Genomic DNA, 13,630 nt, shown 5'->3' on the forward strand with positions numbered 1-13,630 from the left:
GCGACAAGATTCTATTGTGTCTCAGGTCCACTGAGCTGAAGGCAACGTGCTCTAGAGATGCGCTGACAGTCGGTGAGGGCGCCAGTCAGACTGTACAACAAGCAACTCTGCAGTGAGACATTCCAGATAAATAGCTTTGTGAAGTGCAAATGCCCAAAAGAGGCCTCTCAGAGAAAATTTCCTTTGACAGGACTTCATGCTTTTGGGCTGGATATCAAGCGCATCGCGGTCGATGGACAAGACACCACTTTCGAACTGCGTCCATACCCAGAGGAGAACCTTCCACAGAACGTCCTAGACGGTGCGCTGTTCAGGACTGTCAATGCGATCATGCTGTGCTGTCCTTGCATATTATTACCTGAAGCTTTGCCCAAACTATGCAATATGGCACACAATCTCTGCATTGCTGACGATTGAAGTCGCATAAGAGGCAATCAAGTCATGTGTCCCTGATCTCTTTGTCCAGAAGTGAAGCATGCACATCATGTCAAATGTGACTTATCGTCACGTCTGATGCAGGCAACTATGCAGCCATGGAGGACGCCGCAGCCACGGTGGCGGACCACGCCTTCTTCCAATATGAGCGCACACTGCAGCGCGAGTCAAACCCCGAGCTCATAATCACCCTTCCACCGGCGCAATCCACCCCTGCCCTGCCGCCAGCTGGCACACCGCCACCTGCACCCGCAGGGAACACTGCAGCAGACGGGGCTGAGCAGCCCAATGACGCAATTAGTCAGCAGGGTGGAGACAAGGGGAATGTGGAGCAGAAGGAGAATGGAGCATTGGCGGGACATGAGGCCGGGGATGGCCTGCGTACTGTTGTACTGCGTGTGGAGTATGAGCTAAATGACCCTGGCTCTGGGCTGCTCTTCTGGGGCGCCTACGTGCACACCAACAACCAGGTCTGTCTGCTGCCTCTTTACTGCAATTCATCAGAGCCGCCCTGACATCTCTCATATTGCAGCCACTCTGCAAAATGGTGTAGCTGGAATGATGGACATCTTTGGGGTGGACATCCTTTGCATGACTGTCTCAGAAGTGATACAGAGACCTACGCATGCATCAATGTTGGGATTGCTCTTCATGACGGATGTATCTAGTCCATAAGACTGGGGACTTTACTTCAGGTGCGGCGTGCGAGGGCGTGGTTGCCCTGTGTGGATACCCCCAACGGAGCGTGCCCCTTTGACATGCGCGTCACCGTTGGGGCGCATGAGACGGCGGTGGCGTCGGGGGAGCTAACAAAACAGACGTGGGCGAGCCAGAACCGGCGCACCTTCCACTTCGCCATCAGGCACCCCACGCCTCCCCGGCACCTGGCACTGGCCGTGGGTGAGTCACTTTATAAAAAAACAAAAAGTTGCCCAGACCTGCTGGTAAAGCTTGTGACGCATGTGCTCTGGGGGGTTCCGTGTCTTCTACTCTGATATGCTACGCAGAGCATGGGAAGAAGCTGAGCTTGTGCAGACTGGGAGTCACTTCCAAGATTGAATGGCTGGGAATGCTATCGGAGCTCCCCTTACTTGAATCAGACTACAAACGAGGGGTTGAACATCAACGCTTAACTTTTTGGCAGGGCTGTTTGCAGTGCTGCCGGGCACAGACGGGGATCCACCCCCCATTCTGAGCGGCTGCAACCTGGATTTCAAGCGGTGCTTTGAATTTGAGTTTTAACACAATTATGAAATTTGTGGCAGGGCTTTTTGCTGTGCTGCCAAAGAAGAAAAGCCCCCCATGCCCTGTCATATCAAAAGCTGCTATCTGAGCTGTATTCTTGATGTAATCTTTAACCAGAGTCTAATTAGACTCGTGGAACGTGTGGCAGGGCCTTTCGCGGTGCTGCCCGGGCAGACCAGGGCAGGGGCGGGCAGCCCGCAGCAGGAGGAGGCAGGGCAGCCCACAGCAGCGCCAACTGTCATCACCCATTTTGCGCCGGAGAAGCTGCGGCTTCAGCTGGAGCACGCCACCAAAATATTCCCGCTGGCGTTCAACCTCTTTGAGGACTTTCTGGGCGCCCAATTTCCCCTGCGATCCTGCCATCAGGTGGGAGGGACTGGGGAGTATGATTGCAGCTGCAAAGTGGGCATTGGGGGCGTAAGGCCTAAACGTGCCCATAGTTGAATCACAAGCTCACTCTCATTTGGCCTCAAGATGCAGCAGACTGCATAATGGACTCCCAGAGAAGACCGCACTCCTCCTTTTGACAAGCTGGTTACTGGCACAGCATATTGGAGATGCTAAGAACCACCCCATGCTACGGTATCACATATAGGTGTCTGACACTTTGAATGTGAGGCATTGGCTATTGCGCATTTCAATGCAGGCTAGTTTACGAAAGATGAGGATTACATGGTAGCAATTGCTGGTGAGCAGGTGTTTGTGCCTGGGGAGGGCTGTAGCGAGGAGGTCATGGCAAGTGCTGGCATGTGCATCGCCTCCGCAGACCTGCTCTTCTCAGAGAGCACCGTCGAGCAGGTGGGCCATTTCCTATGTCGCCTCTTCTGTTGTCTTGACAGGGACGCAAAGAACTGGCATGTGACCTCACATGTCACGGTTCGTCGTTCACAGATGGATTGTGATTTTCACGCCTGTTTCGTCCTGTCGGGCACCTTCTTGTGACCCTTTGTCTGTAGTCCCTGGAGGTGTGACTCTTCAGAATGCGCGAGACAGGCGGTAGACACCTTCCTTCTGTGAGGAAGGAACATCATTTTTGCATGCCATATGGATAGCAGTGTGGGACCTGCCCCCCTTATGACTGAGTCAAAACACCAGAGTTAAAAGTTTCCATATTATTTGGAATTTTCACAGGCGGTAGAGTCCTGGCTGGTGCTGGTGCGCGCGCTGGCGAGGCAGTGGTTTGGGGTGTGGATCCGCCCCAAGATCCCAGCGGACGAGTGGCTGCTGGAGGGCCTGGCTGGCTTCCTGGAAAATCTCTTCCTTGCCAAGTATCTCGGCCGCAACGAGCTGCTCTACCGGTGATACCACCCTTTCCCATACCCCACCCTTCCTACTGTACCTGTGTTTTTCTTTTTCTAGCTCATGCTCAAGATGTGCACGATCTAAGAGCACTTTATTGAGCAGCTTGTTTTGCGATCCTAGGACCAAGTTTTGAGCTTTGCAGCTGTAACATGCTGGAGCTGTGGTTGTCACATGCAAATATTTGGCACGCCCATGTCCCTGACGTGGCAAATAGGCAGTGATGAGCACCTTTCGTGCCTTAGTATTGTTCGACACTTCCGAAAGCAGGGGGCCAATACAAAGCCACAGCGAAGACGCCACATGACATCGGCCATGACTCTTATGCAGGCGGCACAAGGAGAGGGAGGCGATCTTCCTGGCGGACGACGGCAACGCGCCGCCGCTGTATGTCAAGGGCCCCCCCGGGTTCCCCTGGGGCGCGCTGCATGCAACTGAGAGCCTCGGCCCCGGCGCTGCGCTGCGGCGCTGGAAGGTAGTCCTGCTGTTCAAGACGCTCACTTTGAATTATCCAGCTTGACTTTGCCGATCCTTAGAAGGGCCATGTCAGGCCTACAGAAGACCAGAGGCTTGCCACCATATCTTGCATGCAAAATTTATAATGATACCTCAATAACTCCGTTTCCCTCATGCATTTGTGTCTCATGTTGGTACGCTGCTTTCGTAGAACTTATTGCCTGTAGCAGCATGTCTGCAACACTTCTAGCAGTGACCGAGCAAGGATGGACATTGATAGACTCTTTGGCGCAAAACAGGCATCGGCGGTGATCCAGATGTTGGAGCAGCGAGCGGGGGAGGACAATTTTAAGCGCCTGCTCAGCCGAATTGTCAGGGCCTCCTGCCAGCCTGCCACTGCCCAGGGTGCGCTGCAAAATACCCCCTCCATGCACACAACTAGGCTTGCAGACAGATAAATTGACCCTACAACAAGCCACACCATATACATTTGATTTCAATGTATGCTTGATGTGAAGGTGCTGCTGCTCGCCAGTCCCACGTTACAGCATTCAATTCCTTCTCCACACAACTTAATCCGCTGAAATGGAAAGGACAAGCTGGCCCTAATACAAATATCATGTCGAGCAATTTCCCAGCTGCAGCTCCTCGTCCCCTTGAATTTTTTTTGGCATCTTGAGTAGGTCATAGGGTAACACAGTTACTGGAAAGGTTTGATAATTGAATTTCAATAAAAATGCGAACAGGTGCCAATCCACGGCTACTGGGCACGCACGAGTTCCTGAACCAGATAGTCAAGGCGGGCGGCAAAGAGAGCAAGCACGAGATCTCGGCCTTCCACCAGCGCTGGATCATCGGCCGCGGCTGCCCGCTGCTCACAGCCGCCGTCGTCTTCCACAGGTGCACAAGGGGGTCAAGCCTCAATCATCCACATGCAGAGTATAAAGGGGGACGGCAAGCGCATTATGTGTATTGGTCTCCACCCCGCGGGCTCTCTCACCTATCTAACCATATTTTCCCTCAGTTAAGGGGTTTTGTAGTGCCGAGGGCTGTAGGTTGGGAGCAGACTTGCCACAGAGACTTGAGAAAACGCGTCCCAGCAGAATGATTGGGGACATGATTTTCCACGTCTCTGCAGCTGTTCTCTTCCAGCTGTCCAGCATTTCAAGAAGTAATAGCGGCTGCTCAATGAGTGGCAGGAATATAACGGACCAGGAACGTAGGGTCAGCCTATCATGGGGCATGTATTGCTGTGTCTCTGTGCCTTCCTATTGCAGCCTTTCAAGAAAACAGCTGTGCGTGTGGTGGCAGGAAGCGGAGCACGCTGGAACTTGCCATCAGGCAGACAGGGCCGCAGGCAGCCAGGGCTGCCGCCGAGAAGGTGGCTGCCAAAGAAGGCTCCTCTGCTGGCTTTATTAAGGTGCCTCGAAAATCCATCTTTCCATAGGTCATAATTTTGGGAGCTTCAAAAGGAACAGCAGGGTTTGAAAGGACAACCAATGTTTATTAGCAATTGCAGTCTTGTAGTGTTGCGGATCCTGGAGCCACTGCTGTTTGTGAAAGAACCTGGCATGATAGAGAGACAGGCCTCTCACTATGATCCAATCAGGATTCATCGGCAAGAAGCCTGAGCATTGCATAGCACAGGATTGCTGACCGTTCAGCTCAGACCTGGAATACCTCGTCTAGTCAGACAAGGACGGCTCTACATGTGCAGCAGTCAAAGATGATGTCTGGGAATTTTTCAGGTGTTGGTGAGGGAGACAGAGGCACCGGTGGAGCATCCAGTCAACCTTGGCACAGCAGCGCTGAGGCTGGTGGAGCTGAAGGTGACCAGCAAGCCCGCCAAGCCCAAGCCCGGCAAGCCCGGGCGTAAGAAGAAGCTCCAAGTTGTCCATGAAGACCTGGACGATGACGGCGATGCAACCATGGCCGACGCGCCCGACGTCGCAGGTAGTAAAATTTCCACCTCATGATCCTGAAATTTCGCAGGCCTTAATGTGAGCTGAACAAGTTGACTGAGCGTTAGGTGCTCCTGTTGCATCCCTGCAGTTGGTGTGCATCGTGCCTCGAGAAGATTACCCCGCAAAATGCATGCAACCGGAATGTATTTAATTTTACCGGGAGGCTTGCCGCAAGCAGGAATGAGGCATGCCAGTGTTACCAAATTGAGCCCCCTGGAGACCGATTGATCTGAAGGGTTATCACCCAGCTCTTGACAGACAGTGACCTGGTGCCGCAAATTTGCGCAGGCGAGGCGAGCCGGCTGCCAGTGGAGTGGGTGCGACTGGACCCGCACGGCGAGTCACTAGCCGCCGTGCGCCTGGCGCAACCGGAGGTGAGTAAGTGTTTATTGTGGTGAACCGCTGGTCCGACTAGGTTCATGCAGTGGTGTTTTCTTTTCCTCCTCCAAAGAACGGGACTCTGAGGGCTTCAGGACGAAAATATTTACCCCCACGAGCAGCATCTGTGCCAGCTAGTCCGGGACTGGCCTAGAAGGTTTTGCTGGAAGTCATTAGCCGCCATGAATTGCTGCAGAAAGCCATGTCATTAAATTTGAAACGGAGAGAGGCTGTTTAATTGGGCAACCTTTGGGCAGGGGTCTCAGAGAAAGGAGCATGATCAAGCCTTGAACAGACTGTTGGAATCTCAGACATGCACGATTGTGGTTTCACCCATAGATGCACCCCTGAATACCCTTTTTTGGGTTAGGACAGCTGCGAACAAAATTTATCACTGACATGTGTGAATTAATCATTTTTACAGGTGATGGCGTCCGCGCAGCTGGAGCGCTCCAAGGATGTGGCCGCGCAGTCAGCGGCCATTGCCCAGCTGGCAGCGCTGCGGCCGACCTCCTACGGCGTCGTCAACGCGCTGCGCGCATGCATGCAGCACGCCGCCACCTATTGCCGGTAAGTGCTGACTCACCTCCTCCCACAGGATTTTGCCGTGTGACCAGTGATGGACAGGCACAGGCCAAGAGGGGCGTTTTATACGTGACCTGAAACACATCTGCTTCAACCTGAGAACGTGTACAAGATGGTACAAAGCAACGTGGCATTGCATTTTGAGCAAACATTAATATACATGTGACCCATCAGATGGGTATTGCCCGGTCTCTTGTGGCGCCTAGCCCACAAGCTGGGCCCACATTGATGATTTGCGTGACTTCCATGCACAAGCATACGGCTCTTGTTCCTGGGGCGCATGTAATTCGAAGGTGGAAAGACCAAAAAAGTCATCGCTGAGTCATCACGCATGCATGCGCAGGATCCGCGTGGAGGCCGCCCTTGCGCTGGGAGCCACGGCGGGGCCCTCCACAGCCTGGAGCGGCCTTGAGCACCTGCTCAAGTACTACCGCACGCGCATCTTTGACTCTGATATCGGCCTGCCACGCCCCTGGCAGTTCACAGACCTCTCACAACACTACGTGGACCAGGTGCGAACTATTTGCTCCCCTATAGGGTGGTGAAATGAGTGAACATCTGACTCCTTAACCCCCGACCCCCGGTTGTTGTCACCGCCGCTAGGCTTTTGATATAGAGTAGGCATGGCAGTGGCATGAGCTATGTTGCGCTGTCTTGACTGTGGAATAGCTTTATATGTACACATCGCACCATTGCGCTTGGGTTTTCAGTTGCATTTTTGTTCCAGCTCAGGCCTGTCTTTGCGTCCTGCCTTTTCTACAAGGTGCTTTCTTGTTTAGGAGGTCAAGCTGGCACTTCAAGTCCAGCAGAATTCATTTCTACGCGAGATGGTGCGCAAGAAATTTCTGTCTTGCATGTCACCCTCACAAGCACTCCCGGGGCAGATGGACTGCAGAAGAAAGAAGCCATGGACCGGAAGTGGAAATTAGCTTAATGAGTCATGTTTGCATGCATGCAGGCGCTGCCGCACGCGATAGCAGCGGTGAGGGACGCGGCCGGGCACAGCTTCCCGGAAGCTGCCGAGGCGCTGCTGGAGCACCTGGACCACGCGGACAATTCAGGCAACGCCTACAGCGATGACAACGCCCTCGCAGCCCTGCTCGACGCCCTCGGCAGCCTGCACCTGCAATCCCCCGATGTAAGAGAGACCTCCAGGGACTGATTTAGTTTCAGGTATCAATGCAGGCAGACAGCGCATGCGTCTTTGATACGCCCAATACTACAGAGCCCGACGCTGCGGGGGTCCAGTGAGTTTTAGTCTGCCCATATTCAAATCGAAATGCTGAAACTGTGGCTGCATTTTACCTGTTGTGGGTTTAAGCGGCCCTTCATCCCCATTGCATGCTTAATGACATCGCTACAGATATGGATATAGCAAGAGCACCAAACCCAAAGCCTAATGTCTGAGGGCCAAATGTCTGAGGGCGTGCATGCAAGGCGCCTGCAGCCGCATCTGCGGGGTCTACAATACACATCAACGCAACATGGAAATACGTCCTCTAATGAGTAACGCTTCATTGATTCGAGTTGGTTGCATGGTCGGCAGGCCATGGCGGGCATTTTGGATCGGCTGGAGCGCTATCTGCAGCGAGAGGCGGTCATGCCGTCCTTCCACAGCATAGTCGGCTGCACAGCGCTCACCTCCCTCACTAGCCTGGCCGTCAGCATGCGCAGCCCCCCCAAACAGAAGGCCAGGTGAGAGCCCAGCAATTACCCAAAGCCCAAGAGCTACTCTGAAGTTGAAGGCATACCTGGAGTGCCCCAATCCTCATGTCCATGATCAACCCCCAGATGATCTTGCATGGGGTTGGTTACATGTGTTGAACGGAAAAATGTCCAAAATGCGCCGGGCAGACGGCAAACTGCAGGAAGATAAGAGGAACAGCATGCTCGAGGTAGACATGAGAAGGAGGAGTGCAAACTCCAAGCATACCAGCTGCATGACCTGTGCACAATTGGGGCACAGTCATTTTACGATGACACACCTTGAGCGTGGCTCTGCCATGACAGACAGATTATTTTTGCGGCAAAGAACAACTTTTGGCTGACGTGGACGCAGGCTGAGGCTCTTCTTGCAGCGATACAGCCGGCCAGATGCGCCGCACCATCTGCGGCTGACGGCTGCGCAGTGCTCTGTGCGGATCGCGGCCTGCACTGACGGCGCCGATGGCGCGGTGCAGGCTGCTCTGGCGGCCCTGGCTGCCGAGAAATCCCCTGCTCTCAGGTGAGACCCTGCCTGTGTGTCTCTCGCCAGGGAAGCTGCCGACAAGCAGCAGCGCGGGGCAAGAAGGTGGTCGACCTCAGTGAGCTGTATCGGAGGCACTTGGAGGGCTCATGTCCACTCTTCTATGGTCTGATTCTGCGCCTGCCAACCCGACAGAGTAAAGGCTACCAAGAGGTGGTCATCGCGTCTGCTGTGAAAGGAGAGAGGCTAGCAAGTGCTTCTGCAGAAAGTTTCAAAACAGACAGAGTGCTTCTGTAGAGAGACATGCTGAGGACTTCATGCCATGTGTTTGAGACGATACACTGAAATACAGTGAATTGGGTCTGTCTGCGCAGGGGAGCAATTTTGGAGTCGTTGCTGGGGCTACTGCACAGGCCGGCGGCGGCTGCAGCCAGATCAGGCGGCCCTGCAAAGTCCGGCACAGCTGCAAAGACAAAGATCGTTTCGATGGCTGTGCTGGCTCAGCTGCATGCGCTGCTGTCTGCGCACGGCGATGGTATAAAAAGATCCCCTTTGTGTTTTCATCCTATGTGCCTCGGTGGCCTTCCAGCCCTTCTCATTGCCACAGCAGGCAGAAATTTTATGGTTATTACCCATTCCTGAACGTCTCAGAAGTTTAGCTCCCAAGGATATCCAGCACCACATACACTGTACTTCTCCTGATGATATAATCTGTTATGGTAATTCACTGCATGCCAGACAGTGATAGATGATCTGCAGATTCTGCATGCGACGCGATTTAGCAAAAGCCAGGAGCTGATGTTGTGGTTGGTGCGTTGTGTGCAGTCGGCCTGCGCCACCTGGCATTCATGGCGTTGATGCGCCTCGGCGGGCTGGCGCCCACACTCTTCCGAGAAGAGGAAAAATTCGCCGTCGCCGGTGAGCATCCCTCTCTTTGTGCTTGTCATTTTTCCGTTCTTTTGGCTCGTGAATGTCAGGTCATCCAGCCGTTGCCGTGGCTACCAAGTGTCAGTCTTTCCACGCTCGCCCCTCGGCCGTGCAAGCCATTGCCCATCATGCCACTCGCTCTCCAATGCCTCTTTCATGCAGCTTGAACGTGCTGCAGGATTTCGCAGCTTCCCCACTTGTTTCAGTGCGTGAGGTGATACTCCTCTTGCCTGGGTCTACTGATTGGATGCACTCTGTTTACGAAAATGTGTGAACAGCGTTTGCATGCATGCAGGGCCGGCGATGAGCATGGAGGTGGGCACGCAAAGGGTCATGCCGACGGCCTCCGGCCCGGCCATCTCATTCGACAGCGGCGGCCGCCGGCCGCCTGTGCTGAAGCTGCGCTCCAGCTTCCTCGCGCCCACCCCGGAGACCGCCAAGCGCGGCGCATCAGAGTGTAAGCATGCTGGAACCATCTCTTTGCTTTGCCATCCCTTTGCTTTGCAAGTCTGTGCGGGTTTACAGCTCCTCAAGTCTCTGAAAACATCCTTTTAACAGCTGTTCTGCAATTTGATTTGCTTGGTGTAAGAGTTGTGTCTGTGGGTGCAGTCTCTGGCGAGGGGAGCAGAGAGAGAACCCAGCAGCAGCCCACAAGGAGCAGTGCGCGACAGCGCAGTGAGCAGCCAATTGTGGACTTGACAGAAGTCTCAAACCGGACTGCCACTGGCGCGCCTTCGGCCACGGCTGGGGCAGCACCAGCCGCGGCAGCTGCCAGTGATCAAGAAGCCGTCTCGCCGGCGGTCACGCCGCAGGCGGCGTCCAAGCCGCTGAAGGTGAAGTTCTCCTTTGGAACCAGCTCGCGGCTCGCGCGGCCCCCTGCCGCCGAGCCAGCAGCGGCCGCCCCGGTGCCGCCGCCAGCTGACAACGGCTCCGGCAAGCGCAAGCTGGACGGCGCAGCCAGCGGCGATGGCGCCGGCGCAGGTTCTCCTTTGGAACCTGCGCCGGCCAAGCGGCAGAAGAGGAAAGAAGCGGCGCTGGCGGATCTCGCCGCGGCCGCACCCGCTGCGCGCATGCAACCCGCACCGCGAGCCGCGACGCCTCCGGCCGAGCGCCGGGACGTCCTTGCCGCCTTTGCTCCCGAGCGACCGATCGCCCGGCTGCCGTCGCCGTTTGCCGGGCCTGCCGTGCAGCAGCCGCCGCAGCCGCTGCCGCAGCCAAAGAAGACGAGCAAGGCGGCGAAGAAGGGCCGCACGACGCCGCCGGCGGTGGACAGCGCAGCCCGCGACGCGATGCTGCGGGATGTGATGGAGATTGCCCGCCGCTCTCCCACGCCACCGGCGCTGCAGCGGCCTCGGCAGACGACGCCACAGCCGCAGTCGCAGCGCCAGCCAACTCCACAGCGACAGCCGACGCCGCAGCCGGCACCACAGGGCCAGCCAGCTCCGCAGCGGCAGCCGACGCCGGTGCCGATGCCGGCAGAGGGCGCGGCGCAGGCCGTCAGCCGGCAGCCGACCCCGCCGGTGTCCCGGAAGACGCCAGACGCTGCGCCGAAGCAGAGAGCTCAGGCGCAGCCGAGCAAGCGTGAGAAGCTTGCGGCTGCGCCAAGGCAGCCTGTGCAGCAGCCGGCCAGTGCTGCGACCCCTGTGCACGCTCCAGCAGATCCTGCCATAAAGCCAAAGTTTAAATTCAAATTCAGCGGAACGGCTGCGGCGCTGCCGGCCCAGCCGCCGCCTGCCATGCCACCGCAGCAGCAGCGGCCCAGCGTTGCTCAAAGAGATAGCAGCGGACATCAGTCTTTCAAGGCTGCGTCGGCTCCTGCTGCTGAGGGCCCGCCCAAAGCAAAGATAGGCCTGAAGGTCAAGTGGTCCGGCTTGAAGGCGGCGGCTGGGCCAGAGCCTGCAAAGGGCGCTCCTGGTCATACAGCTGGCGCTGCCTCAGCTCCCACTGCAGTGCAAGGTAGGCCACTCAGGAAAATTTCCTCTACGGACCCTATCCAAGTCCTGAACACTCCTGAAGAGCATGCATTATGAGAGCTGTTCATGTTAAAGCATGCACTGATGAGACGCTGGATGGCCTGGAAAAGGGGTGACTAAGGGCTGAAGTGCTTGTGGCTGCACAGGGAGAGGGACCGGCAAGCGAGACACTGAGGAGAAGAAACAGAGAAAGAAGCAAGCGCGACTGCTGAAAGAGAAGCGCAGTCTCGGCCTATGAATTCTTTTGTGTTTCAAACGTGAGTGCGCAGCCGTCTGAGAGAGAGGGCTAAAGGGGCCTTTCACGATGCTACTTGTGGAGTCAGTGGGTATTGTAGCTGTGCTGCCGTAAGATTCTGTTCTCGGGATCAATGAGATATTTGATCCTGCAGCATGTGAACAGCAGGCCCAGTGCATCAAACTCATCATTAATGCCAGGTACTTGCCATGGTTGTGATAACATCGGTACGCTCAGCGGAGGATCCCAAATATGAGAGCCTTGTATTCCACTGGTGTGGCAGTTTGCGCGGACGCCCTGGATGCGACTACACTCCAAGGCTGGCGTGATAGACACATTTTACAAATAGATTTGGCACCATTCATGCATACATCTGAATGGTGGACCCTTGGAATGTCCAAAGGGATGAATTTGCGCTGAGGATGATGTTGAGATTACAAAAGGCTTGTGGTCATGTACTTGAGTATACTTGAAATACTTCACGAATTTACGCAGATATCCCAACAAATCATATCAGTCATAAGTACACTCGTGAGCTGGTCACTGAAGTTATCGATCACGATCTCATTCATGTGATACTACCAATCTCTTTAGAGGCACACTTATACAGTGAAGTCAACAGCTGCCACCAATAATCAGATTGTTGACTTCGTAGTCATCAGAAATACCAATTTCTATCCTACTCACGACAATGCTAAATTACCGGCGGTAGATTACCGCAGGCTTCAAGTCTGTCCTCGACTGCAACTCAAGTATTCTGACAAGCGCTCACATGAGTCTACAGGCACATTTATAGTCAAGTCATGGTCTAGGAGACAAACTCAGATCATATATGGATTACTGAGATTGAGAGAAAATTGCGAAAAGAATTGCTGCATGCAGCCGAATTCATGTTTTAATATGTAAACATAAGCAGGCATTCACACTTTCACACCCAAGCGAGGGCGTGACCATCGAAAATGGCCTAGATTGGCGGGACAGTGGCAGTAGGAACAAGTGTCACAGGGATCAAAGTAGTGGGAAGAATGGGGGTCGTTGCAGTGATGCCAGGTGTCACAGTGGTGAGAGTGGCCACTGGAGTAGTGGCAATAGCGGCTGTAGTCACCGGGGCTGGCGTGGAGCTAAAAGGAACCTGAGTGGTGGCAGAGAGAGTGCTTGGCGGCGGTGTCGTTGCTACAGGCACTGTGGTTACAGCTGCTGCTGTGGTGCTAGGAGGGGCGCTGGCTGTGGCTGCTGGGGTCGAGGTAGTGGCAGCTGCTGCTGTCGTGCACTTGTGCTTGAGCTGGCCGAGTGTGTCCAGGTCTTTGCTGAGTCCGTGCTCTTTGTAGCAGTCGTCCAACAAGTTGTGGACTGCCCTCTCAACGGCCCCCTGCAATGGATAGATAAGAGAGGGTCCGAACCATTTTCTAAAAGACACAACTACTGGACTTTCTACAGTTTCCTAGGTCTGACATTAAAACCGAGATTCTCTATTTACCCCAAACAGAGACGGTAAATGGCGCTTGTCAGTGCCATCTTGTGTGCAAGGTGCCTTCTGCTTGCAAGGCGGTGTCTAAAGGATGTCTACAGGTGCAGGAGCAATATTCGGGGGCCAGTTCTGAGAGACACAGTGCTTAAAATCGTGGTCACCTTGAAGTCAATCATATTGGTGACAAAGTCTGGTGTTGTCTTTGGGTCCTCTGCACCTGTGTCAGGAAGCTGTATGTCAGGCAAGCCTACAATACTATGGCTGCAAGACCCAGTGGCAAGAGTGCTAATGCAGCTTGAAAACGTCACCAGGGCATCAAGATGGCATTTCTGACCAGCAAATTCTGACTTGCTTGACAGGTCTTTGTGGCGATCGCTTCACGCACGCAAACACAGCAAGGGATTAACTTGCCTATTGAAGTGCCGATACATGTGCAGAACGTTGCCAGAAGTAGTAAGAAGACTCTCATCTTCAGACGTC

At 54.7% G+C, this 13,630-nt stretch overlaps 1 protein-coding gene across 1 annotated transcript; it reads left to right on the forward strand.

Annotated features, from left to right (window-relative positions):
* Nucleotides 1–533: 533 nt before the first annotated feature.
* Nucleotides 534–11,685, forward strand: COCSUDRAFT_55172 (hypothetical protein; the record flags this gene model as incomplete). Its single annotated transcript, XM_005651635.1, has 21 exons — nt 534–905; nt 1,131–1,335; nt 1,829–2,046; nt 2,377–2,478; nt 2,812–2,978; nt 3,310–3,454; nt 3,735–3,840; nt 4,182–4,335; nt 4,747–4,855; nt 5,184–5,388; nt 5,688–5,773; nt 6,202–6,347; nt 6,706–6,874; nt 7,321–7,500; nt 7,909–8,057; nt 8,422–8,586; nt 8,922–9,082; nt 9,373–9,465; nt 9,770–9,931; nt 10,084–11,430; nt 11,594–11,685. The coding sequence occupies 21 exons, from the start codon at nt 534–536 to the stop codon at nt 11,683–11,685; spliced, it is 4,533 nt and encodes a 1,510-aa protein (XP_005651692.1).
* Between the last annotated feature and the right edge of the window lie 1,945 nt (nt 11,686–13,630).

The sequence above is a fragment of the Coccomyxa subellipsoidea genome, assembly GCF_000258705.1.
Source record: "Coccomyxa subellipsoidea C-169, whole genome shotgun sequence".
Classification (NCBI taxonomy): Eukaryota; Viridiplantae; Chlorophyta; class Trebouxiophyceae; family Coccomyxaceae; genus Coccomyxa; species Coccomyxa subellipsoidea.